We start from the raw sequence: 27,494 nt of genomic DNA, 5'->3' as shown, positions 1-27,494 counted from the left end.
AACAGATTGCAGAATCATGGGTACAATACAGTACGGCTCAATACACACAATTGTTAAGGGGATGCAGACCAGAGAAAGACTTTCGTCTTGTTTACATCAGGGTCCCCCATTTTCAATTCATAGTGGCATTTATGATATACACAACATATACTTTTATGACATGGGGACATACATGACATACAGGTATATAGTACTGTTACATTTGTGACATATATGATATGCAAATATACAGTACTGTTACCCAGAGATCATAACAGAGAATATATACATATGTGGAGGAGGGGTCTGGCCACTACGGGAATTGTGTCGTATGAAAAGCTTATACGGCTCTTATAAAGGTTTGTTATTGTTTTTCTGTTTATTTTTTTTATGAAACGTCGCTCCCTTTAAAACTTAAATGCCCACAATTCATTGCGGAGCACACGGTGGTGCGCGCGCAGCCCAGCACTCCAACTGCGCTGTGAGGCGTCGTGCTCGAGAGAAGAGAGGCGTCGAACCAGCAACCCCCGCGACCTGACACAGCTACTCAGGTGAGTTAGAGACAGACGACTAGTAAGTAGCTAAACCTAGTTAACATTAGCTGGTTGTCCAGAGCGAGCTTGTCAGTGGTTATGAAGTGTTCTAGCTGCTATAGCTAACACCGGGTGAGTTCATACCTTAACAAGGAAGTAGCACCCGGCTCCTGTCTGGTCCCACCTGTCTGCCTGGTCGCGTGTAGCTTTATGCCAAGCAAGCAGTGCAAAAATGCTTCCGCATTCGTCACCGCAGGCCAGTGCGGTAAAGCGCCTTTCTTTTCAGGCCCCGCTTAGACAAATGATATGGCATTTCCGCGTACATTGCATCACTTGAAACCTCGGCTGTCTTTAACTATGAGTGAACACAACTGTCTTTAACTATGAGTGAACACAACGCAACACGTTAACGTGTAATTTACTATGGAATATAGTATATTATCGCGACGATTGTAACGCTAACGTGTACTTCGCGAATATAGTATATTATCGCGACGCGTCGTCGGACTAAACGCTGTTGTGAACACAACACATTGTAACGTTAACGTGTACTTTACTATGGAATATCAGAAGAAACTACTCAACCTCGGCTGTCTTTAACTAAACAGTGTTGTGAACACAACACATTGTAACGTTAACGTGTACTTTACTGGAATATCAGAAGAAACTACTCAACCTCGGCTGTCTTTAACTATGAATGAACGCAACACTCTAACTCACCAATGTACAGTTTCTACGCCAAATGTATATACACTCCTTTTTCTGGACACTTGTATCACAAACAGTACTGTATTTGCAAATGTATAGGCGTAGCAGTACTGTCTATCTGTATGTCATGTATGTCATAAATGTCTATATGAATTGAAAATGGGGGACCCTGATGTAAACAAGACGAAAGTCTTTCTCTGGTCTGCATCCCCTTAACAATTGTATGTATTGAGCTGTACTGTACTGTACCCATTCTGCAATCTGTTAATAAACTTTTCAATCAATCAATCAAACCATGTTTAGATAATAAAGTACTCAACCTCTACTTGTCTACTGTCTGACTGAACACAACACTCTAACTAACTTACCATGTTTAGATAATGAAGTACTCAACCTCTACAGTCTTTAACTATGAAGGAATTACAACCTTTATTTAATGGTTAATATTTTGATTTAACACTGTTACATCCCTTAAGCTCGCTATGGAGAGAATTCCATAACTTTACACCAATAACTGAAGGACACATCTGTTTAAGTGTGGTACGTGCAAACTGATGTTTAAAATTGTATTTTCTCCTACTAAACTCACTTTCTAAATGAAAAAGATTTTGTCGTTTTTCTGGCAGTGTATTATTTCTTGCCCTAAACATAATTAACATTGTTTGAAACTTAACCATGTCTTCAAGTTTAATTATTCTAGATTTAATAAATAATATATTTGTGTGTTCTCGATAACTTCAGATATGACTCCGTGAGGGTCTGTACCCAGCTGGCAAATGTTGTTATTGTTTACTAGCTGGTAAAATATTCTGTGCAGAGCTCAGTGGCATTATGGAGGTTGAGAAATGTTGAAAACCATGAAACATCTAATAACCACTGTGTACAGTACTACCTGTACTGTAAAGTATAAACCTTGCATAGACAACATAGACAAATACCAAAAGAAAATGAACCGTGCCAAAGTTGGACCCGTTAGCATGGTTTATAATTTATTGTGGAAAGAATGTATGTTCTTGATTGTTTATGGTGTTCATCACTGGGCATTAGTGCTACTATGATGTGTATAAAAAAAAGGAATAGAGAAACAGTCATTGTGTGTACTGTAGTGCTTATAGAAATGTAGAAAAATATGTTTATACTGTATGTATTGTGTTCAATTCTTATCTCCTGTAATAACAATCGCAAACAACTAAAACTACATAATGAATGAATGTGCTTCAACGTGATGGCTGAACTAGAACTACACACATCTTCAGAGGGACTCGGAACAAAAGGGCAACTGCATGCTACTTTTAGCCCCAGTACATATGTTCCACAATGTTGACAGCTCATGGACTAGCCTGACATAGTTGTTGTGTACTGCAGGATTTCAAAGTGGACCGAACACCATATTACACAACGTACATACAAACTTTATCACAACATCAATTAAATAAAAGACATACATGAAAAGGAAACATATTTATTCCTCAGAAAGTGGGATGCTTGTTTTTCCCAGCTCCTCAACCGTAGATTTGTAGACAACAATATACAACGATCTATACAAACTTTACAATACAAGGTAAAAAAAACTGTGGATAAATACAAAATAAAAAAGTTAAATCTATAGTGTAAATAGCAGCAGTGTTTGTGTCTAATAAGTGTGCTTGTGTGGTGTGTAAGTCTCTAAGGTGCTTTTGTGTGTATGCTCATGTGATAATTCAGAGTCTATTCGTCAGTAGTCTGTTTGCCCGGTGGAAGTAGCTGTTCAGCGTTCTTTTGGATGTGGACCCGAGACCGCGGTACCATCTGCCAGACGGCATATGAGGTCAAACAGTTTGTGGTTCGGGTGGCTGGGGTCTTTCAGGATCCTGTGTGCCTCGCTGACGCAACGCTCTGTGACTATACTGATCAAAAATAGTACACTCATTTGAGTAGTGGAAAAGGAGTAGGATTAAATAAGTGAATACTTCTTCCTACTCCTTTTCGAACATGCAGATTGAGTTGTTTTTTTCTTTTTTTGTTATTGTTTGTTGTATTCATTGCATGTTCGAAATAAAGACTTCAAATCAAATAAAAAAAATCAAAATCACCAAAAAGAGGGAAATAAATGTACACACCTTTCCACGGGAATCAGATCAAAGGGGAGAAAAGGGGGAGAATACTGAAGGAGGCAGAGTCAAATCACAGAATGTTGTGTAATTATAATGAAAGGGATATTACACCCTGTTACATATAGTTGTAAAAAATAAAACATGGCATAGGAAGATACAGTATACAGTGTTATAAATAAATAAGATGTCTGAGGATGTCTTCTGGAAACAAAATAAATAAAAATAAAATAACCTTTGTACTGTCTTCTACTATCATACACTTTGCTACTACTAATCGTCCTTGCACTATGCTAATAATTATGTTTTTACTACTATGCCCTCAAGACTGTAACACAGTCTTGCAGAACTTGCAAGTCGCTTTGTATAAAAGCGTTAGCTAAATTACTAAATGTAAAGGGTTTGTCTCCTTGAACCTAATGTAAGTCAGTGGGGGGAGGGGGAGTTGCTTTTACAGTAATTGTATTCAAATATTTGAAATTGAAGATGTCCTGCTATTATTACAAAGAATGGAACGGGTACAGTTACAGTCACTCGTGGGACAGGTGTATAAAGAGTTCTATCAGGTCATTCCAAACATGGCCTCTGCCTCATTGAACCCAATGTAAGTGCCGGTGGGGGAGGGGTACCTGCTTCTGATGACGCCACATACTATTGCCACGATCAAGTCACTCTCTTTTGAGGCGCGACAGTGGCTCAGGACGTAGAGCAGTCGTCTGGTAATCGGAAGAGGTTCCCAGTTCCATTCCTGGTCCTCCTATTGATTTAGGTTGTCAAAGTGGGCAGGGGTGAGGTGGGTTCTAGACCCATGTTACTGACCAGACACTATATCAGTGATGTCTGTTTACTGCAGAGTGGAGGGACTGGGAGACTATGAGCTTCAATGTTTTTTTGCCCCACTAATGTTCAAAGCCACCGACGCGCTCAGGTTGTGTCGCTTTGCAGGTCGCCCAGCTTGAACTCGCCTCCTTGAGCCGGCTGGCAACTTCCTGCGTGCCACTGCAGTTGGCTGGCAGCCAATGATCGGGCCTTGCCGCATTGCAGCTCGGCGTAATGCGCCAGCCCTCGTCGACAGGCTCCTGGACTTGCCGAATGTGTGGTAGGCTGACGACAATGCGGAAGGGTTTCTCGTCAGCAGAAAAAACTGTTTTGACATGGCCGCGAGTCCAGCAGTGAAGAGGGGGTCGCGACTGTGTTGCCACATAACTGACATCATCTCCTTGACCAAATCCTGTTCCATCGGCGTACTGCTACTGCTTGGCCCAGGGATGGCTTCTGTTGACACAAAGACACCGCATAATCAACAACTACAGTATGTCACATCTTATGGTGTGTGTGTGTGTGTGTGTGTGAGTGAGAGAAAGTGACAGACAAAAAAAGACAAGTTCATAACTGACCGCTGGTGTCTTGCAGCTGGTCCATCGGCATACTGCTTGGCCCAGGGATGGCTTCTGTTGACACAAAGACACCGCATAATCAACAACTACAGTATGTCACATCTTATGGTGTGTGTGTGTGTGTGTGTGTGAGTGAGAGAAAGTGACAGACAAAAAAAGACAAGTTCATAACTGACCGCTGGTGTCTTGCAGCTGGTCCATCGGCATACTGCTTGGCCCAGGGATGGCTTCTGTTGACACAAAGACACCGCATAATCAACAACTACAGTATGTCACATCTTATGGTGTGTGTGTGTGTGTGTGTAAGGGTGGTATTACTTACCCTGGAATGACTGGCATGCTGGCTGAGCAAGTCTCAGGGGTTGAAGGAAGTCCAAGGAGACGGTTCCTATAGTATTATACAGAATATAAGAAGAAGACATGACAGTGTGGCCATCACAACTAGAGGATGAGGTCAAGTTCAAATGGTCCAAAGTGTAGGAAAGGTGTGTGTGTGTGTGAGTGAGTGAGTGAGAGAAAGTGACAGACAAAAAAAGACAAGTTCATAACTGACCGCTGGTGTCTTGCAGCTGGTCCATCGGCGTACTGCTTGGCCCAGGGATGGCTTCTGTTGACACAAAGACACCGCATAATCAACAACTACAGTATGTCACATCTTATGGTGTGTGTGTGTGTGTGTGCAAGGGTGGTATTACTTACCCTGGAATGACTGGCATGCTGGCTGAGCAAGTCTCAGGGGTTGAAGGAAGTCCAAGGAGACGGTTCCTCCTATAGTATTATACAGAATATAAGAAGAAGACATGACAGTGTGGCCATCACAACTAGAGGATGAGGTCAAGTTCAAATGGTCCAAAGCTGGATTCCGATATCTAAGCATTGTAATCACTCCCACCACAACAAAAGCAACAGTAACAATGGGGGGCGGGACTTGCGTTCAGTGTAGGAAAGGTCTATTATGGTTTATTATTGTGAAAAGAAAGGTATTAGCTTTACCTCCTGATGTTAATTTGAGCAGTGTTGCTTTCATCTCCGGAGTTGTGGGGAGGAAAGTGCTGGACATATCCACACTGTAAAACTTGGCCACTGCTGCCAGATGTTTACAGAGGGCCCCAGTTTGTCCTGCCGGGCATGAGCACAGCTCCGCCTCCATGTCCACGATGTATGGCTCCGTCACCGAGCCCTGCACCTCGTACCTGTTGTCCCCAAGCTATACAAATCATAAGTCATACAAGTAAGGGATAATGCATAGCTACGAGGTCATTGTCGCAAAATAATTGACCGACACAGAGTTTAAAATACCGAGCCGCCTCTGCGAGGTGTTTTAAACGTCAGTGAAGGTCAATTCTTTTGCGATGATGACCGAGTGACATTTGACCGAGTGACCGATTTGATATAGTACCTGCTGGATCTGAGATGGAATGATGTCGCTATCCTGGGGAAGGAATCTCCTCTTCTGGTACGCCATCCAGCGTTCGAGGGCAACATCCACAATGCGGGCCTCATAGTAGACATCCAGCCTCGAGGTCAGGATGTCCAAGAGTTGGCATGGGTTGAAGGCTTTCGTCCTCTGGAGGATCCCGTCTTTGAGGACCCGCATCGCTGCTTCCGAATAATTGTTAGTGTTATTTCCCCGGGTGAGGAGACCGCGCGCGGCCCGGTAGCTGAGTGCCCAGCACTCTCTGCGACTGTAGAGGCGCTCAATGTACCGCAGGTACTTTTCATACCTGCAATTGATCAAATAAGGAAACAAACACAGAAGATGCACATACATGATGTAATGACAGCAAGGAGAGGTAGACACATATATGAAGTATGCAAACACAAGCCTCCTGACTTTCTTGTACCGAATTTGCAAGACTGCTGTGCTGTGTGATTGTGGGAATGTCTGTGTACAGCTAAACATAAGCACACTTGTCTAAGCACTAACCTGACTGCAACAGGGTGCTCTCTCGCCGCCAAGTACAGCCTGTCCACCTCTGCTGTCTCCTCGGAGTAGAGCATCTGTTTAACCACAGTGAACAGAGTTGGCCTGTCTCTGCACGCCACCAGACTCGCCTTGCTCCACAACCATCTCCATACTGCTTGTAGCAGATGGAAAGAGCACAGGAGAAGAGTGGCTTGTGGGAATGCCCTCCCTAAGGCTCCCCTCTCTGCCGCGCAGTCATCGGTGATGAAGATCCGTGGGCCTGATGCTCCCCTGCCAGCAAAGGCCCTCTCTCCAATCAGAGTCATCAGCAGCTGTAGCCCTTCAAAAATCGTCTCCTCGTCCTCAGACTGGCAGAAGAAGATCCCCAATGGTAGACCTCCGGCAGGGCTGTGCGTCAGCAACAAAAAAACTCTGATATTTTCCCTATCCATGTTGCCGGAGGAATCAATGAAGCAGAGTTCGCCACTGTGCTTCAGCTGACAGACCGACAAACACAGACGGACAGACAGACACAGAGGCAGGCAGGCAGGCATAGTTAGTGTTAGTTAGTGTGTTACTTAGTTACTTAAATGGAACACCATGAAAAAGATAGCCAGAATACCTGGTGGTGCACTTTCTTCATGAGAGGAGAGCACAGCGCAATTAATGGGGCTCCCAGAGAAGAGGTTCCCATGACAGCACACGCGTCCTGGCACATGGCGTTGTAGGCGTCCACCTGCTGACCGAGGGCTTCCACCATACTCGGGCCACTCCGGGCGCCAAATTGGACCCTGTACTCCGCTGCGAATAATCTGGCAAAGAACACTAATTTTAGTTGGTGTAATTGTAACTGCATAAAATGTATAGTTTATACTGTAGTTTATAACTGAACGAACGTCTACCTTTGCACATAGGACAGGTCTGGGCAGATCGCTCTGTTGGCTGCAGCACAAAAGTAGGCGTCTCCGTGTTGTATTTTGAGGTCGTGCTTTAGCACAGACAAAGCAGAAGGAGGCTTGTGGCCAATCGCAAATAACGCGGTCAGCGTGTCTATGGCCTTTTGCCCAACATCGCGATAGCGCAGGGCCGCTGAGACATGGAGGTTATGATTGTGCCTATTCACAATGCGAATGTGCATTGGAAAATTAGGGATGTGTGGGTCTGTGCTCCTGTAAAATAAATCAAAATCAACAATAAAAACTAGGCCAACTGTTATGTCCATAAAAACAATTGAATTATAAGTATTGTATAGTGCAAACTCACCGGGTCATTCCTCTAACTTTTAGTATAACAACCATGGTAGCTTGGCAGCCGGTGTTTTTTTTTTATTTCTGTTTCGCCTTATGCACCTTATGCACCTTATGCTGGCACCTGTACTGCGTCTGTGTAACATTTTGATTGAATGCAGTATGGGTTAGCACTAGCAGTATGCGTATGGGTGAAAGGCACAAATGGTAGTCTAACAAATGACGTAACACAATTCTTACCTTGAATAGGACGGAGCGCCCCAGCGCTGGTTTGGTAGCCTCCACTCTCCATGTTACCTCAGATGACTCCTTCACCAACTCCACCCACTCCTTGGCCTGTTCCACAGTGCGAACATCCGCGCGTACTGTAGACGTGAAACCAGTGTGGTCTCTTGGGACGCCTCCTGGGGCCACCTCTTCCTCATACTCACACACGTGAAGTGCAAACTTTTCAGGCAGCCAACCCTACAGGAGACATGCAATTAGCCTACTGGTAATTTAAGACCCCCACATAAAGATTAGGAATGATCATAATCAACAACAGCGATTACCTTTAAATGTGGGTAGTCATCTATATTGTTGTCCCATGCTCTCTCACAAACCCCACCACTGCGTCTAAAGTCCAAATGAATGCAAAAACAGCAGGCTAGCTATTTAGGTATTAACAATTGTAGTATTGACCTGTACTAATCAATCAATCAATCAATCATGTAACCTACAGCACAGCATGTAATAAAATGCATTAACAACACCCCTTAGCTGTTATAACTATGTACTAAAATGATGTACCTCTGCTTTGGCTTGGCTGAATCAATCAATCAATCAATCAATTGATTGATTGATTGAAAAGTTTATTAACAGATTGCAGAATGGGTACAGTACAGTACATCTCAATACATACAATTGTTAAGGGGATGCAGACCAGAGAAAGACTTTCGTCTTGTTTACACCAGGGTCCCCCATTTTCAATTCATCATAACATATATGACATACATGACATACAGATAGACAGTACTGCTACATCTATACATTTATGACATATCAGATTTGCAAATACAGTACTGTTTGTGATACAAAAGTGTCCAGAAAAGGAGTGTATATACATTTGGCGTAGAAACTGTACATTAAATCATGTAACCTACAGCACAGCATGTAATAAAATGCATTAACAACACCCCTTAGCTGTTATAACTATGTACTAAAATGATGTACCTCTGCTTTGGCTTGATTACAGCACAGCAGGTAATAAAATGCATCAGTTAGCTCATGTTAGCTGCGTGTTAGCTCCGCGTTAGCTCAGCCAGTTAGCTCATGTTGCTCAATCAATCAATCAATCAATCAATCATTGTACCTCGGCGCAGCGGAATAACAATATGAGTGATCGCCTGCTGCGTCCATCACGTGTATGGTGATTAACCAAATTCAAATTGGCTGGCGTGCAAAGCCAAAGCGTGTTAATAATAATAATAACCACAAATTGAACCAATACGTCGACGAACCAAGGTGGGATCTCATGCGCATGCGTCGACGAACCAAGGTGGGATCTCATGCGCATGCGCGGGCACCTCCTCGCGAGCACGCCGGCGCACGCACGCACCTGAGCCGAGCGAGCACGCCACCGCCGGCGGTGCACGCACATGAGCGCTGGGCGGCGGAAAATGGCAGGCGCATTACTGCACGCCACTACGGTAAATTTTTGCACTGCTTGCTTGGCATTAAAATACAAGCTGCCTGGTCCCACCTGCCTGTCTGGTCCCACCTGCCTGTCTGGTCCCTGGTCCCACCTGCCTGTCTGGTCCCGTCCCACCTGCCTGTCTGGTCCCTGGTCCCACCTGCCTGTCTGGTCCCACCTGCCTGTCTGGTCCCTGGTCCCACCTGCCTGTCTAGTCCCACCTGCCTGTCTGGTCCAGGCCACCTGCCTGGTACCACCTGCCTGTCTGGTCCCGGCCACCTGCCTGTGCCTGGTCCCACCTGTCTGGTCCCACCTGCCTGGTCCCTGGTCCCACCTGCCTGGTTCCACCTAGCCCCTTTCATTACTGATGCACTGAGTGAATACACAGTCCCTTAATACCTTCATAGAAAAATCCCATAATTAACTCTGTCTCGCTTTTCTCTATCAAAACGCTTCTCGTACAAGTATCGCAGATACATTTCAAAAGGTACAAAAGGTTTTGGACAGACAAGCGCTATGGTTTGAAAGCTCGGCGTTGCTAATAAACATTTACATTTATTTTTATAGACTGGTCAAACCGGCTTTAGCTGACTGATGCGCCTGCGCTGTGATCACCAGGCGCATCAGGCACCCAACGCCAGAAATAAAGCAGTGTTGACCAGTTTATAGAATATATTAAAAAAAAAATATTAGCAACGCCGAGCTTTCAAACCCTAGCGTTTGTCTGTCCGAAACCCTCGTGCAATTGTGAGTACCTTTTGAAATGTATCTGCGATACTTGTACGAGAAGCATTTTGATAGAGAAAAGCGAGACAGAGTTAATTATGGGATTTTTCTATGAAGGTATAAGGGACTGTGTATTCACTCAGTGCATCACAGTGACGAAAGGGGCCTGGTCCCACCTTGTTGCACACAGCCGGTAAAGGCAGCACTAGCATCACTGGTAACAACCTGGAGCTGCTAGCTTAAAGGCCCAATCAGTGATGCAAATATAAACAAATCGGTACCCCCACCACCAAAAATAAACACCAAAATGGAGACACGTTTAGTCTCTTGTTGATTAAGATATAAGATAAGATATTCCTTTATTGATCCCCAGGGGAAATGAATGTGTCAGTTATAGTATAAAATCTGATTGACTGAGCAGTTGATACAAGGACTAACACTAGATAATAGATGGGAATATGGGTTATTCTCTGTCTTGTGGCTGCATGATATATCGGTAACCATTATCAGTATCTGACGATGATGATTTAGTGATTTCTTAACCCTTTGATTGCCAAAAACGTAGATTCTCGTTTGTGTCGTTTTTCCTTTTATTAGCTATTTCCATTCATAATTCATCCTGCTGTGCTGTGGCAACTCTGTCTGAGACCGCTATTGCACTCCATTTGAAACGATGTGGTTTTTTTTCTTGGCCGAGCTGTGGCGTGGGGGCGGGGTCTGAACACTCCGGCAAGACAACAGCTTATAGGGATGGCATCGACGAGGCTCCCCGCCCCCGTTCATTTTCTTTGGTGGATAACGTTGGACACACGACCACAATCAGTATTTGGAATGGCGATCAGATAATTGGATTATTCTTTTTGCAGTACATCATAAACGAGGTAAGGACTATATGTTATCAATCTTGCGTTGATCCGATGATTTTTTTCCCGCGATCGCAGCATGTCTGTAATGGACTGTGTAATGTATGCCATTGGTGGCGCTCGAAGCATAGAAACCCCCCGCACCCCTCCCCCCACCCTTTCGTGCGTGCATGATGAAACATAATACCGGTAATCTAGCGTTGATTTCAGAATGATTCTTGATCCAGGTGAGAAATGGCACGATTTATAATAAAATGCAGTAAAGCGCTGTTTGCCGGAGTTTTCCTGGATTACACAGGATCTTACACAGGATCACTCTAAAACTATACTCATATTCACCACGGTATAAAATGGGAATGTATGGATGATTTTTATCTGTTTTTTGCATGTTGACCGGAAGAAACTCACTGACAATCGACGTTGTTATTAGATCCATAGCTATAATATTTTATATAGGTTTAGCACTGCAAACACCGGCATCTACCCCTATTGCATTACAGCGCTGGCACAAATGGCCATACACCCACCACAGCGACCTCCGGCGTCCAATGTGTTAATGATGCACCAAAAGACACATTTCTTGTACATTGTGCAAGCTTACTTGACAATAAAGACTTTTCTGATTAACTTGCTACACTGGTCCCAGCTTTGTTTTCTTCTTCTTCTTCTTATTATTATTATTGTATTGTGTGTTGTTTGCCCAGAGAGACAGTGCAGCCTGCCTGCCCCAGAGAGATGGAGCGAGTGTTGGGAGGGGCCGTGCTCCCTCTGGCGCTGGGCGGTCTGGGCGTCTGGCTGCTCTACCGGGTGGTTCTCCGCCTCAGACCGGGGGTCTCCCTCCAGGACTCCGTGGTGGTCATCACCGGAGCCAGCTCTGGGCTGGGGAAAGGTACGCCTGCAAGCTCTTATCCTGCAGCAACCTCACAGGTTTACTTCCTGTATTCATCCGCTAAGCGCTGGGCCTCCCCGGTACGGGAACGGCCATAACTGCTATGAGAACTGTAATGTATATATGACCGTCTATACTGAATAGATGAGGGTCTGGGTTAGGCCCAAGCAGTGGTACGTTGGTGATTTCATACCTGGTTGCACTGTGTTTTAATTACGTCACGTGCACGCTCGTGCTCCCGGGTGTGTGCTCGCGCTCCCGCGCATGCGCATAAATGTTCCCTTGCGTGCGCACAGAATAAAGACTATGCCTAATTGCCTCTAGGAATGGAATGTAACTCATTTCATTCACAAGTTTTGTGTGAATGTATCTGAGGACGTATTTGAACACACCTGACGACCTGAGCTATTATGCAAAGTAGCCAGGTGGGTACTTGGCGAGTTGGCGCATCAGTTGAGTGCAGCGCATTCTTGTGCGTGCGTTTGCTCCTGCTCACAGACCTGGTGGAACGGCGTGCAACCCCGTCCCATGACCAACGCACCACTGGGCCCAAGACACCTCAAGAAGACTTAAGGTGGGAGGGCGGTGTCATGGAGTGAGGTCACACATTCGCAACTGCTCCCCTAACTTTTACAAACTAACACTTAGTTTTAATGCCCTCCACTAGTCTTTTTTTCCCCTTTTTTATTTGATGATTTCGACAGTATAATATTTTTGTGACAAACATGCCAAGCAAACAGACGATTAAGCGCGGTGCTGCGTCCTCGGTAGCCGACAGGGAACACCCTCCGACCACCAGGCAGAAACCACGCTGAGTGCTCCTAGCCCCCACCAGGCAGAGACCACACTGAGTGCTCCTAGCCCCCACCAGGCAGAGACCACGCTGAGTGCTCCTAGCCCCCACCAGGCAGAGACCACACTGAGTGCTCCTAGCCCCCACCAGGCAGAAACCACACTGAGTGCTCCTAGCCCCCACCAGGCAGAGACCACACTGAGTGCTCCTAGCCCCCACCAGGCAGAGACCACACTGAGTGCTCCTAGCCTGGCTGCTATCAAGCTGTTTCTCACGGAGCTCTTCGAGAAGCACTTTGAGACTCACCACCTAGCAGGAACACTTTGAGACTCGCCACCTAGCAGGAACACTTTGAGACTCACCACCTAGCAGTAACACCTTGAGACTCACCACCTAGCAGGAACACTTTGAGACTCGCCACCTAGCAGGAACACTTTGAGACTCGCCACCTAGCAGGAACACTTTGAGACTCACCGCCTAGCAGGAACACTTTGAGACTGACCGCCTAGCAGTAATACTTTGAGACTCACCACCTAGCAGTAACACTTTGAGACTCACCACCTAGCAGGAACACTTTGAGACTCACCACCTTAGTAACACTTTGAGACTCACCACCTAGCAGGATCACTTTGAGACTTACGGCCTAGCAGGAACACTTTGAGACTTACCACCTAGCAGTAACACCTTGAGACTCACCACCTAGCAGTAACACTTTGAGACTTGCCGCCTAGCAGGAACACTTTGAGACTTACCGCCTAGCAGGAACACTTTGAGACTTACCGCCTAGCAGGAACACTTTGAGACTTACCGCCTAGCAGGAACACTTTGAGACTTACCGCCTAGCGTGTGTTTCAGCCTGTCTGTGTGTGTGTGTGTTTCAGAGTGTGCGCGTCTCTTCCATGCTGCCGGGGCGAGGCTGGTCCTCTGTGGACGTGACGCCGGCCGCCTGCAGTCTGTGATCCAGGAGCTGAACAGCTCAGACGTCCAGGTACTGATGATGATGATGATGATGATGAAGAACACACAGGAAACCTAAAAGCTTGCAGTTGCAACACTTTTGATAAAAGCTGTTATATAAAGGCACCATTTACCATTTACCTCTCTGTGGCTCCATAGCAGTTTACTGAAAGACCTTCCAGCCTCATCCAGTCTTAATCTGAGCAAAAAGGCACAAGAGAACAAGTCAATCCAATCCAACTTTATTTATAAAGCGCTTTAACAGCCACAGGGGCACAAAGTGCTGTACAGGGGGAGCATATTAAAAACTATTAGCAGCACAAAAAATAGAAAAAAAAAACAAGAGTACCAAAACAGAGATAAAAAAACATTAGGTAAATATAGGCAGCAATACAAGTTTAAATAGATCAGAGTACTTAAAAAAATATATTTAAAAGCAAGGGAAACAGTAACAAAACGATACAACAACAACACAGTAAGACAATAAGATCATAAAATCAACAAGCTACATGGTGTCGAAAGCCAGAGAGAAGAGGTGAGTCTTAAGGAGGCCTTTAAAACGGGGCAGTGATGAGGCCTGCCTAATCTGCAGTGGCAGCTCATTCCACATTTTGGGGGCGGCAACGGAGAAAGCACGGTCCCCCCTGAGCTTACGCCTAGTTGTAGGCACTACTAGGAGCAGCTGGTCAGCTGACCTGAGAGAGCGAGAAGGTGTATAGACCTGCAACAGCTCAGAGAGGTAGGGTGGAGCAAGGTCATGAAGGGCTTTAAAAGCAAATAAAAGAATTTTAAAATGAATCCTAAAGTGCACTGGGAGCCAGTGGAGTGAGGGCAGCGGTTCAACCTGGTGGTCAATATATACAAATACATCATGTTTACAACCTGGTGGTCAATATATACAAATACATCATCATGTTTACTTGTTGTAACATGTGTTTGTGTGGTACCCATGTCTTTAGGTTTAGGGGACACCCTCCCAGCCTGGTGACCCTTTAATGTCTTAAATGGTCTGGCCCCTCAGTATCTAGCTGAACTCCTCCATCTTTGTACCCCTGCTAGAGCACTGAGGTCAGAAAATAAATTACTTTTAGATGTCCCGAGGTCGAGGCTAAAGACTAAAGGCGATCAAGCTTTTTGCGGTCTTCCACTGCACATGAGGTCTGCTGCCCAGACCCTACAGAGTTTTAAAACACAGCTGAAGACTCGCCTGTTTTTACTGGCGTTCTGAGGCTTGGTGAGCCACACATCCCTGGTCGTGTCGTGATTGTTTAAAACATTTTATTGTAGTTTTTGTGACTTTGTGTGTGTATACTGTATTATTTTGTATTTCTTTTAGTATTTCTGTTTTTATATTATACAGCACTTTGGTACAACTTCGGTTGATTTAAAATATGCTATATAAATAAAGTTGACATTGACCTTTAGGGGGCGCACCCTCCCAGCCTGGTGGTGTTTGACCTTGACCTTTAGGGGGCGCACCCTCCCAGCCTGGTGGTGTTTGACCTGGACCTTGACCTTTAGGGGGCGCACCCTCCCAGCCTGGTGGTGTTTGACCTGGACCTTGACCTTTAGGGGGCGCACCCTCCCAGCCTGGTGGTGTTTGACCTGGACCTTGACCTTTAGGGGGCGCACCCTCCCAGCCTGGTGGTGTTTGACCTGGACCTTGACCTTTAGGGGGCGCACCCTCCCAGCCTGGTGGTGTTTGACCTTGACCTTGACCTTTAGGGGGCGCACCCTCCCAGCCTGGTGGTGTTTGACCTGGACCTTTAGGGGGCGCACCCTCCCAGCCTGGTGGTGTTTGACCTTGACCTTTAGGGGGCGCACCCTCCCAGCCTGGTGGTGTTTGACCTTGACCTTTAGGGGGCGCACCCTCCCAGCCTGGTGGTGTTTGACCTGGACCTTGACCTTTAGGGGGCGCACCCTCCCAGCCTGGTGGTGTTTGACCTGGACCTTGACCTTTAGGGGGCGCACCCTCCCAGCCTGGTGGTGTTTGACCTTGACCTTTAGGGGGCGCACCCTCCCAGCCTGGTGGTGTTTGACCTGGACCTTTAGGGGGCGCACCCTCCCAGCCTGGTGGTGTTTGACCTTGACCTTTAGGGGGCGCACCCTCCCAGCCTGGTGGTGTTTGACCTGGACCTTGACCTTTAGGGGGCGCACCCTCCCAGCCTGGTGGTGTTTGACCTGGACCTTGACCTTTAGGGGGCGCACCCTCCCAGCCTGGTGGTGTTTGACCTTGACCTTTAGGGGGCGCACCCTCCCAGCCTGGTGGTGTTTGACCTTGACCTTTAGGGGGCGCACCCTCCCAGCCTGGTGGTGTTTGACCTTGACCTTTAGGGGGCGCACCCTCCCAGCCTGGTGGTGTTTGACCTTGACCTTTAGGGGGCGCACCCTCCCAGCCTGGTGGTGTTTGACCTTGACCTTTAGGGGGCGCACCCTCCCAGCCTGGTGGTGTTTGACCTTGACCTTTAGGGGGCGCACCCTCCCAGCCTGGTGGTGTTTGACCTTGACCTTTAGGGGGCGCACCCTCCCAGCCTGGTGGTGTTTGACCTTGACCTTTAGGGGGCGCACCCTCCCAGCCTGGTGGTGTTTGACCTGGACCTTGACCTTTAGGGGGCGCACCCTCCCAGCCTGATGGTGTTTGACCTGGACCTTGACCTTTAGGGGGCGCACCCTCCCAGCCTGGTGGTGTTTGACCTTGACCTTTAGGGGGCGCACCCTCCCAGCCTGGTGGTGTTTGACCTGGACCTTGACCTTTAGGGGGCGCACCCTCCCAGCCTGGTGGTGTTTGACCTTGACCTTTAGGGGGCGCACCCTCCCAGCCTGGTGGTGTTTGACCTGGACCTTGACCTTTAGGGGGCGCACCCTCCCAGCCTGGTGGTGTTTGACCTGGACCTTGACCTTTAGGGGGCGCACCCTCCCAGCCTGGTGGTGTTTGACCTGGACCTTGACCTTTAGGGGGCGCACCCTCCCAGCCTGATGGTGTTTGACCTTGACCTTTAGGGGGCGCACCCTCCCAGCCTGATGGTGTTTGACCTGGACCTTGACCTTTAGGGGGCGCACCCTCCCAGCCTGGTGGTGTTTGACCTGGACCTTGACCTTTAGGGGGCGCACCCTCCCAGCCTGGTGGTGTTTGACCTGGACCTTGACCTTTAGGGGGCGCACCCTCCCAGCCTGGTGGTGTTTGACCTGGACCTTGACCTTTAGGGGGCGCACCCTCCCAGCCTGGTGTTTGACCTGGACCTTGACCTTTAGGGGGCGCACCCTCCCAGCCTGGTGGTGTTTGACCTTGACCTTTAGGGGGCGCACCCTCCCAGCCTGATGGTGTTTGACCTGGACCTTGACCTTTAGGGGGCGCACCCTCCCAGCCTGGTGGTGTTTGACCTGGACCTTGACCTTTAGGGGGCGCACCCTCCCAGCCTGGTGGTGTTTGACCTGGCGGAGCCGCACACGCTGGGCCGAGCCGCGGAGGACATCCTGAGCTGCCACGGCCAGGTGGACGTCCTCGTCAACAACGCAGGCATCAGTTACCGAGGCAGCATCCTGGAGACGCACCTGTCTGTCCAGCGAGACGTCATGGACACCAACTATTTTGGTCCCATCGCTCTGACTCAAGGTCAGAGATGTATTTCTTCTTCTGCTTAATGCTTAACATGTTAAATGTGATTATAACCGACGCACGCTGTTAATGTTTTGCGACCCGCAGACGGCCGTCGGGACGCTCGTTTGGGGAAAATAAATATTAATAATGACAACAGACGAAGGATAAGATCTAATTGTTCTATTCATGAGAATCTTTGAAGCATTTTTTGTTCGGTAAATAACCTCAAGCACTCAATGCTTTTTTCACGTCATTTGTCTGTTACTCAATGGGCAGTGTTCTGAAATAACTTCATTCATTCGTTCTCCGCTTGATATAATTAATCTGTAAGGTTGGCTGGCCATCCCTGGCAGCTCGGCGAGACTATCGTTGGCTCTTGTACATTTTCAAGGCATTGACCGAACAAAAACAGCCACCGTATATAGCTGCTGCCCTGTTTGACAGGAATGCTCCAGCGCCCATCAAACACGATCTAGTAACTGGATCACATTTAAAGTTCCACGGACTAGTACAGGACTCGGCAGGACAGCATTCTCTTATGCAGACATTCAGTTCAAGTTAAAGTTGGAAGTTCTTCCTTCCCTTAGGGAATTTAAATGTCTGATTTCATTTCTCTATGATTCATGTTGGAACTGATTTTAACTGATTGCACTGCACATTGTTTTGTTGTTTTATCTTGTTGTACACTGAGCAGTTCTGTAAATGAGGTGGCCTCACCTCAGAGCTCACCTGAGTAAAAATAATGGTTTCAATCAATCAAAATGTCCAATCTAACGAATTTCGATTGCTCATAATAGCCTGCTGCTGAATAACTACATGGTCAAATAATTATGTTGCATGATTTTATTAAAACTCATAACACCATTGATTGTTGAACATTTTATTAACAGATTGCAGAATGGCTCAATACACACAAGGGGATGCAGACCAGAGAAAGACTTTCGTCTTGTTTACATCAGGGTCCCCCATTTTCAATTCATCATAACATATATGACATACAGATAAACAGTACTGCTACATCTATACATTTATGACATACCAGATTTACAAATACAGTACTGTTTGTGATACAAAAAGTGTAAAAAACTTACAATGTAAGAAACTGTACATTGTGGGGTGGGGGGTTGGGATAGGGGGGGCCTATAAGTTGTTGCGAGCCCCTCTAGTACACAGCGCGAAGCAGATAGTCTGTTTTCTCACGTTGTATAGTACAATAAAGCAGGTTGAATTTATATTTTTTTATTTAGCCCTGGCCTCCAGATCTTTTCATCTTACATTCATGTTTTAACCTCTTAAAACTCCAACAGCCCGCCCCACATCACATTTACAGCCGCCTGCATCACGCAATTGCTTGGGAAGAGTATAGGAAGAGAGTTGTCATAACAGTTTTCTTATCAGTCTTTGGACTAAGGTGATGTAATAGTAGGCTATTCATGTATTTGTATTTATTTATTGACACAAAGAGTTAAACAAAAGTTAAAAAAATAATAATACATAACCATATTGTGTAGGAGAAGTTAGAGAGGCTTATCGAGAACTTCCCCTGTTTTGTAAAACCAAACATACAAAAATATACATATTATAAAAGAAATACCAGTAATACATTCAAAAGGCTATTAATGTAATGTAGACTATATGGACTAATGTAATAGACGGCTGTTAATGTCGGGCCCACAGACAGGCCGTCGGAACCTTCATTTGGGAGAAATAAATAATATTATAATAATAAGTAAGACAAATGATAAGTTTAAATCACTGTGCCGTAATAAACACACCACACTTTCCAGTTTGACCAACCCCCCGTATTTGTACATTCATATCTCTGTTCAATGTTCAAAACACTCATCATATGATCAAAGCTGGCCTATGTGTGTGTTGTTAATTTTACGGATGCATTATCTTTTTGTTGGCTAACCTCAGGTGGGGTACCGTATACAGGGCATTTTAAGGATGATTTGCCCACCGGCGCGACACACGCCACTTTGCAAGCGTCTAGCGGCTAGGGTCTGCATTTTTTATAAAACATATTATATATAGAATTAAAGCCCTATTTGTTGCCGTTCGAATGCCACCTCACTCCACAAAATCCCAAGCCTCAGATTACCACCCCTGACTCCCGAGGCTCTGGAACTGTCAAATCATTCGCCGATTGCGAGGATTATTGGACAGGGTTGTAGCCAATGCGTGTAGCTTTCCCCACATGGGGCTGTGGGAATTAGGGATCTAGGTGAAAATTTACACGCGGAATGAGGAAGTGAAAAATACACAGAATGCATTGCTGTCAATGAGGAAATGGATTACATTATGGAGAACCCTTTTTTTTTTTTACACAGTTTACCAAAGTCAGTTGACTCTACATCACCCATTTCTGAACAGATTCTTATACAAATTTGGACCTGTACTACATAAGACTTCAGGCTATGGTTTTTTCCAGCTTATACCAATTTTTTGGGATATTGCAACTACTACAGAAAAACGTGAGTGTACAAGTACAACTCAAGTTCAGCCCTATGTTACTCTTATTTCATTAGCACTAAAAGTGATTTTTCTTTATTGTGTAAGAAACTTCAGAATGTTATCTTTCAAAAGAGACCAGGCTTATGCATGTGCTACAAGTATAAAGATACACTTTTCGAAAAAAGTATGCAGTCCCCAAGTTCAAAGATACCAGGCCTTGAGGATCAACTAATTTTTTTTTAATCCCATACGCATGTCAGACCAGATCCACACAAGCACCAGGAAAAACACATTTTCCATCATGTCCCCATAATAAATAATGCACTGAGACTCAGCATGTACTTTGTGTTATATTTAAATATACCTACTTATATTTACTGTATGTACTGTACTGTGTTTATCTTGTTCTACTATTACTGCTGCTACTATTACTACTGCTGCTACTACTATTACTACTACTACTGCTGCTGCTACTGCTATTAATATTACTACTACTATTAATATTACTACTATTAATATTACTACTACTACTATTAATATTACTACTGCTACTACTATTACTACTACTGCTGCTGCTATTAATATTACTACTACTACTATTAATATTACTATTACTACTACTACTACTACTACTACTACTATTAATATTACTACTATTAATATTAATATTACTACTACTACTATTAACACTTTGGTTGCCTTGGGTTAAATTCATGATATACCATAGATTGCCAGCTCTATTTGTCTATGGAGAAGTACCCCTTCTTTGCAGGGCTATAACTTTTTAAATTCTATTGCTACATTGCCATTATTAGGGCCCATTCAAAGTCCTATATGTATTGTTCATTGTGTAGCAACGTTAAACTTTTTCATTCACATATTCATAGTAAAGTATGGTCTAATGTATAAGTATGTTTTCATCTCTTTCTGCAGCTTTCTCCAGAACGTGATCTATAGCCCCAAATGCATTATATTGATGATGCAATAGTTTTATGGCAATCAGCGCGATATAAAAAATTCCAACTAGACGTACTTCTAGAAGTTACTACACGTCATCTGATGTTGACCGGATGGGCTAGGGGGCGTTTATAATTCCGTGGACAGCGTTAAACCAATCATCTAATGTGGGTCAAATGTTGATAATAGCAGTTAGTATCGAAGACGGTAACGTTACACGCTGAAACTCACCCCAGTCTCCGCGCGCCGTTGGGCGATCATCGTAGAGTTGAAATCTTATCATTATGGGATGTAAATTTACCCGGTCCATCTCCAGCTTGTATAATGGTATATACGTCCAAATCATGTTGTTTATCGAGTTATTGGCAATCGATCACTGTGTAGCGTGACGAGCCAGAGTCCCGGGACCTATAGCGAGCGCCCGGAAGTACTACGGACGTCTAGCACAACCTCTATGCCACTTCCTGTTAAAGCGATTGCGCCGATCGGCCACCAGATGGCGCTCCTGAACCGCCAGAGAGCTCAGTGGGTCCTGCTGGTGGATCTCAGGCCAGCGGAGGGGACATATGAATCCGATCGCAGATTTTTGAAATATTGATATAAGGACGCTGTACAGCGTCCTCCGGCAACTTGAGCATGGCCCGCAATGACGTCAAAACACGTTTCATGGCAGTCAAAGTGTTAATATTACTACTACTACTACTGCTGCTATTACTACTGCTGCTACTACAGGCTTTCCCCTTCCTTATTATAGGGGAGCACCTAGTGGTGACAGGAGGAACAGCAACCTCCATTACAGTGCTCCATAAAATGAGTCTAAACTTCCGCTTCTTATTTCAATGGTTTATAAAATAAAAAACTACTCCTTTTATTTTCAACATCTTGAATAGGCTGTTTTGACAAGCAGTAACGTTTTGAATAGGCTGTTGCAAAAGAAAAAGAGAGGTTTTATACTATTATACTACTACTAATATTATACTACTACTACTACTTATGTAATGTTAAACTTAAAGAGAAGACGGAGGTCTCTGTGTGCCCAGTTAAGGTCTGGCACCCTGCCATTGGCTGTGGAAGTGGGTAGATTCCAAGGTGAACCTGAGGAGGAGCGGTTGTGTGTTCCATGTGATCTGGGAGTGGTGGAGGATGAATTTCATTTAGTTTTTTATTGCCCCTTGTACACCGACTTGAGGAGGGTTTTATTTGAGAAAGTTCCATTTATAAAATTCCGGATTTGTTTTGGCAGTAGAGTTGTATGTTGGAGTTTTTTTTTGTGGAGGAGATTTTCAGTTTTGTGGGATTTTTGGAGAAAGCATTAAACACATTATATCCTATATAATTTTAGATGAATTCCTCTTGTTTCTTTGAAGTACATTGTTTACAGCTTGTTATTATGTTTTATTTTGTAAGAATGTTTGTGGCCATCTTGGTCTATATGATTGATCACTTACTGTTTATGTGTCTTGTAAGCCCATTATGGGCTGGGCATACATCTGTATGTAAGACTAAAAAATATAAATCAAACTACTACTATTATACTACTACGTAAGGGTGGGACGATACATCGATCTAATTATCAATGATCCAATAGGATTGATGCAACGTAAAAAGATCGGTTCATATATCTTATTTTGAAAATCTCAAGTGCAGCTCCGGCAGCTGGATTCGCTAACCATCTGGCAGCAACCTAAACTAACGTTAGCTGCTGGCGCTAATTAAGCTAACCTAACCCTGCTCACAGGCACAGAGAAAGCAGCAGGGGTGTGTGGCTGTTAAACAATAGATTGTTTTTCATTTAAATGTCTAGAAGATATAAAAAAGATTTTGTATATTTTCGTTACCTTTTTTGAGTTGATCTAAATGTTACTGATTGGATTAAATGGGCATATGATATAGTCTATCTATCGCAGGCACCTGAATCGTATCATATCGCATCGTGGCAGACTTTGTGATATCGGCAAATATCGCATCGTTTTCCAAATAATCGATATTGTATCGTAGCATGATGAAACTGGTGATTCCCACCCCTATTATACTACTATTATACTACTACTATTATACTGCTGCTAATAATAATAATAATGTATTTCATCCTCCTGTAGCCCTGCTGCCCTCCATGGTCCAGAGGCGTCGCGGTCACATCGTGGTCATCAGCAGCGTCCAGGGAAAAATAGCCATTCCTTATAGATCAGCTTGTGAGTAAAACCTCATCATTCCTTATAGATCAGCTTGTGAGTAAAACCTCATCATTCCTTATAGATCAGCTTGTGAGTAAAACCTCATCATTCCTTAGAGATCAGCTTGTGAGTAAAACCTCGTCATTCCTTATAGATCAGCTTGTGAGTAAAACCTCATCATTCCTTATAGATCAGCTTGTGAGTAAAACCTCATCATTCCTTATAGATCAGCTTGTGAGTAAAGCCTCATCATTCCTTATAGATCAGCTTGTGAGTAAACCTCATCATTCCTTATAGATCAGCTTGTGAGTAAAACCTCATTCCTTATAGATCAGCTTGTGAGTAAAACCTCATCATTCCTTATAGATCAGCTTGTGAGTAAAACCTCATCATTCCTTATAGATCAGCTTGTGAGTAAAACCTCATCATTCCTTATAGATCAGCTTGTGAGTAAAACCTCATCATTCCTTATAGATCAGCTTGTGAGTAAAACCTCATCATTCCTTATAGATCAGCTTGTGAGTAAAACCTCATCATTCCTTATAGATCAGCTTGTGAGTAAAACCTCATCATTCCTTATAGATCAGCTTGTGAGTAAAACCTCATAATTCCTTATAGATCAGCTTGTGAGTAAAACCTCATCATTCCTTATAGATCAGCTTGTGAGTAAAACCTCATCATTTCAAAGTAGCGGTCGACCGGTTTGCTGATATATCGGGTCGATATTGGCAGTTTCTTTTAAATATCGGTGTCGGCCAATATCCTTTTGCAGCTCGATTTCAATGCTAGAGCGAACATGATGGTATCGTATGATACTAGAGAAGTAATTTAGAAGGTAAACAATACTACATGATTCTATATCTAATTCTTAGTTCAATTGTCATGTTGGCAACTGCAAACCTAGTCATCAAGCAGCTAAGCTAATATAGTCAACAAACCTAGCTGTCATCAAGCAGCTAAGCTAATATAGTCAACAAACCTAGCTGTCATCAAGCAGCTAAGCTATTATAGTCAACAAACCTAGCTGTCATCAAGCAGCTAAGCTATTATAGTCAACAAACCTAGCTGTCATCAAGCAGCTAAGCTAATATAGTCAACAAACCTAGCTGTCATCAAGCAGCTAAGCTAATATAGTTAACAAACCTAGCTGTCATCAAGCAGCTAAGCTAATATAGTTAACAACAATATAGACTAGTCTTGTTTGACAGACTCCTCTAAACACTAACTAGTCTTGTTCTGACAGACTCCTCTAAACACTAACTAGTCTTGTTCTTGACAGACGCCTCTAAACACTAACTAGTCTTGTTCTGACAGACGCCTCTAAACACTAACTAGTCTTGTTTGACAGATGCCTCTAAACACTAACTAGTCTTGTTCTGACAGACTCCTCTAAACACTAACTAGTCTTGTTCTGACAGACTCCTCTAAACACTAACTAGTCTTGTTCTGACAGACGCCTCTAAACACTAACTAGTCTTGTTCTGACAGACGCTGCCTCTAAACACTAACTAGTCTTGTTCTGACAGACGCCTCTAAACACTAACTAGTCTTGTTCTGACAGACGCTGCCTCTAAACACTAACTAGTCTTGTTCTGACAGACGCCTCTAAACACTAACTAGTCTTGTTCTTGACAGACGCCTCTAAACACTAACTAGTCTTGTTCTTGACAGACGCCTCTAAACACTAACTAGTCTTGTTCTGACAGACGCCTCTAAACACTAACTAGTCTTGTTCTGACAGACTCCTCTAAACACTAACTAGTCTTGTTCTGACAGACGCCTCTAAACACTAACTAGTCTTGTTCTGACAGACGCCGCCTCTAAACACTAACTAGTCTTGTTCTGACAGACTCCTCTAAACACTAACTAGTCTTGTTCTTGACAGACGCCTCTAAACACTAACTAGTCTTGTTCTGACAGACGCTGCCTCTAAACACTAACTAGTCTTGTTTGACAGACGCTGCCTCTAAACACTAACTAGTCTTGTTCTGACAGACGCCTCTAAACACTAACTAGTCTTGTTCTGACAGACGCTGCCTCTAAACACTAACTAGTCTTGTTTGACAGACGCCTCTAAACACTAACTAGTCTTGTTCTGACAGACGCTGCCTCTAAACACTAACTAGTCTTGTTCTGACAGACGCCTCTAAACACTAACTAGTCTTGTTCTGACAGACTCCTCTAAACACTAACTAGTCTTGTTCTTGACAGACTCCTCTAAACACTAACTAGTCTTGTTCTTGACAGACGCCTCTAAACACTAACTAGTCTTGTTCTGACAGACGCCGCCTCTAAACACTAACTAGTCTTGTTCTGACAGACGCCTCTAAACACTAACTAGTCTTGTTCTGACAGACGCTGCCTCTAAACACTAACTAGTCTTGTTCTGACAGACGCCTCTAAACACTAACTAGTCTTGTTCTGACAGACGCCTCTAAACACTAACTAGTCTTGTTCTTGACAGACGCCTCTAAACACTAACTAGTCTTGTTCTTGACAGACGCCTCTAAACACTAACTAGTCTTGTTCTGACAGACGCCTCTAAACACTAACTAGTCTTGTTCTGACAGACGCCTCTAAACACTAACTAGTCTTGTTCTGACAGACGCCTCTAAACACTAACTAGTCTTGTTCTTGACAGACGCTGCCTCTAAACACTAACTAGTCTTGTTCTGACAGACGCCTCTAAACACTAACTAGTCTTGTTCTGACAGACGCCTCTAAACACTAACTAGTCTTGTTCTGACAGACGCTGCCTCTAAACACTAACTAGTCTTGTTCTTGACAGACGCCTCTAAACACTAACTAGTCTTGTTCTTGACAGACGCTGCCTCTAAACACTAACTAGTCTTGTTCTGACAGACGCTGCCTCTAAACACTAACTAGTCTTGTTCTGACAGACGCTGCCTCTAAACACTAACTAGTCTTGTTCTGACAGATGCCTCTAAACACTAACTAGTCTTGTTCTTGACAGACGCCTCTAAACACTAACTAGTCTTGTTCTGACAGACGCCTCTAAACACTAACTAGTCTTGTTCTGACAGACGCCTCTAAACACTAACTAGTCTTGTTCTGACAGACGCTGCCTCTAAACACTAACTAGTCTTGTTCTGACAGACGCTGCCTCTAAACACTAACTAGTCTTGTTCTGACAGACGCTGCCTCTAAACACTAACTAGTCTTGTTCTGACAGACGCCTCTAAACACTAACTAGTCTTGTTCTGACAGACGCTGCCTCTAAACACTAACTAGTCTTGTTCAGACAGACGCCTCTAAACACTAACTAGTCTTGTTCTGACAGACGCTGCCTCTAAACACTAACTAGTCTTGTTCTGACAGACGCTGCCTCTAAACACTAACTAGTCTTGTTCTGACAGACGCTGCCTCTAAACACTAACTAGTCTTGTTCTGACAGACGCCTCTAAACACTAACTAGTCTTGTTCTGACAGATGCCTCTAAACACTAACTAGTCTTGTTCTTGACAGACGCTGCCTCTAAACACTAACTAGTCTTGTTCTTGACAGACGCTGCCTCTAAACACTAACTAGTCTTGTTCTTGACAGACGCTGCCTCTAAACACTAACTAGTCTTGTTCTTGACAGACGCTGCCTCTAAACACTAACTAGTCTTGTTCTTGACAGACGCTGCCTCTAAACACTAACTAGTCTTGTTCTGACAGACGCTGCCTCTAAACACTAACTAGTCTTGTTCTGACAGACGCTGCCTCTAAACACTAACTAGTCTTGTTCTGACAGACGCCTCTAAACACTAACTAGTCTTGTTCTTGACAGACGCTGCCTCTAAACACTAACTAGTCTTGTTCTGACAGACGCTGCCTCTAAACACTAACTAGTCTTGTTCTGACAGACGCTGCCTCTAAACACTAACTAGTCTTGTTCTTGACAGACGCCTCTAAACACTAACTAGTCTTGTTCTTGACAGACGCCTCTAAACACTAACTAGTCTTGTTCTGACAGACGCCTCTAAACACTAACTAGTCTTGTTCTTGACAGACGCTGCCTCTAAACACTAACTAGTCTTGTTCTGACAGACGCCTCTAAACACTAACTAGTCTTGTTCTGACAGACGCCGCCTCTAAACACTAACTAGTCTTGTTCTTGACAGATGCCTCTAAACACTAACTAGTCTTGTTCTTGACAGACGCTGCCTCTAAACACTAACTAGTCTTGTTCTTGACAGACGCTGCCTCTAAACACTAACTAGTCTTGTTCTGACAGACGCCGCCTCTAAACACTAACTAGTCTTGTTTGACAGACTCCTCTAAACACTAACTAGTCTTGTTCTTGACAGACGCTGCCTCTAAACACTAACTAGTCTTGTTCTGACAGACGCTTCTAAACACTAACTAGTCTTGTTCTGACAGACGCCTCTAAACACTAACTAGTCTTGTTCTGACAGACGCCGCCTCTAAACACTAACTAGTCTTGTTCTGACAGACGCTGCCTCTAAACACTAACTAGTCTTGTTCTGACAGACGCCTCTAAACACTAACTAGTCTTGTTCTTGACAGACGCTGCCTCTAAACA

General features: G+C 44.5%; 1 protein-coding gene across 2 annotated transcripts in view; it reads left to right on the top strand.

Moving 5' to 3' along the window:
• Positions 1-433: 433 nt before the first annotated feature.
• dhrs7b (dehydrogenase/reductase (SDR family) member 7B) overlaps positions 434-27,494 on the top strand; it is a 29,586-nt gene continuing 2,525 nt past the window's right edge. The window contains exons 1-5 of one of the 2 annotated variants that reach the window (XM_084330290.1): positions 434-530; positions 11,826-12,010; positions 13,685-13,791; positions 17,160-17,373; positions 22,872-22,964. In XM_084330290.1, the coding sequence (XP_084186416.1) occupies positions 11,857-12,010; positions 13,685-13,791; positions 17,160-17,373; positions 22,872-22,964 (568 nt within the window). In that variant the 5' untranslated portion in view covers positions 434-530; positions 11,826-11,856. The remainder of the gene's footprint in view (positions 531-11,825; positions 12,011-13,684; positions 13,792-17,159; positions 17,374-22,871; positions 22,965-27,494) is intronic. The other variant, XM_084330291.1, reaches the window with a different exon arrangement.

Source organism: Notolepis coatsorum (genome assembly GCF_963971535.1).
Source record: "Notolepis coatsorum genome assembly, chromosome: 15".
NCBI lineage: Eukaryota > Metazoa > Chordata > Actinopteri > Aulopiformes > Paralepididae > Notolepis > Notolepis coatsorum.
Note: the sequence above shows the minus strand (reverse complement) of the source record. Positions and strands in the feature narration are given on the sequence as shown.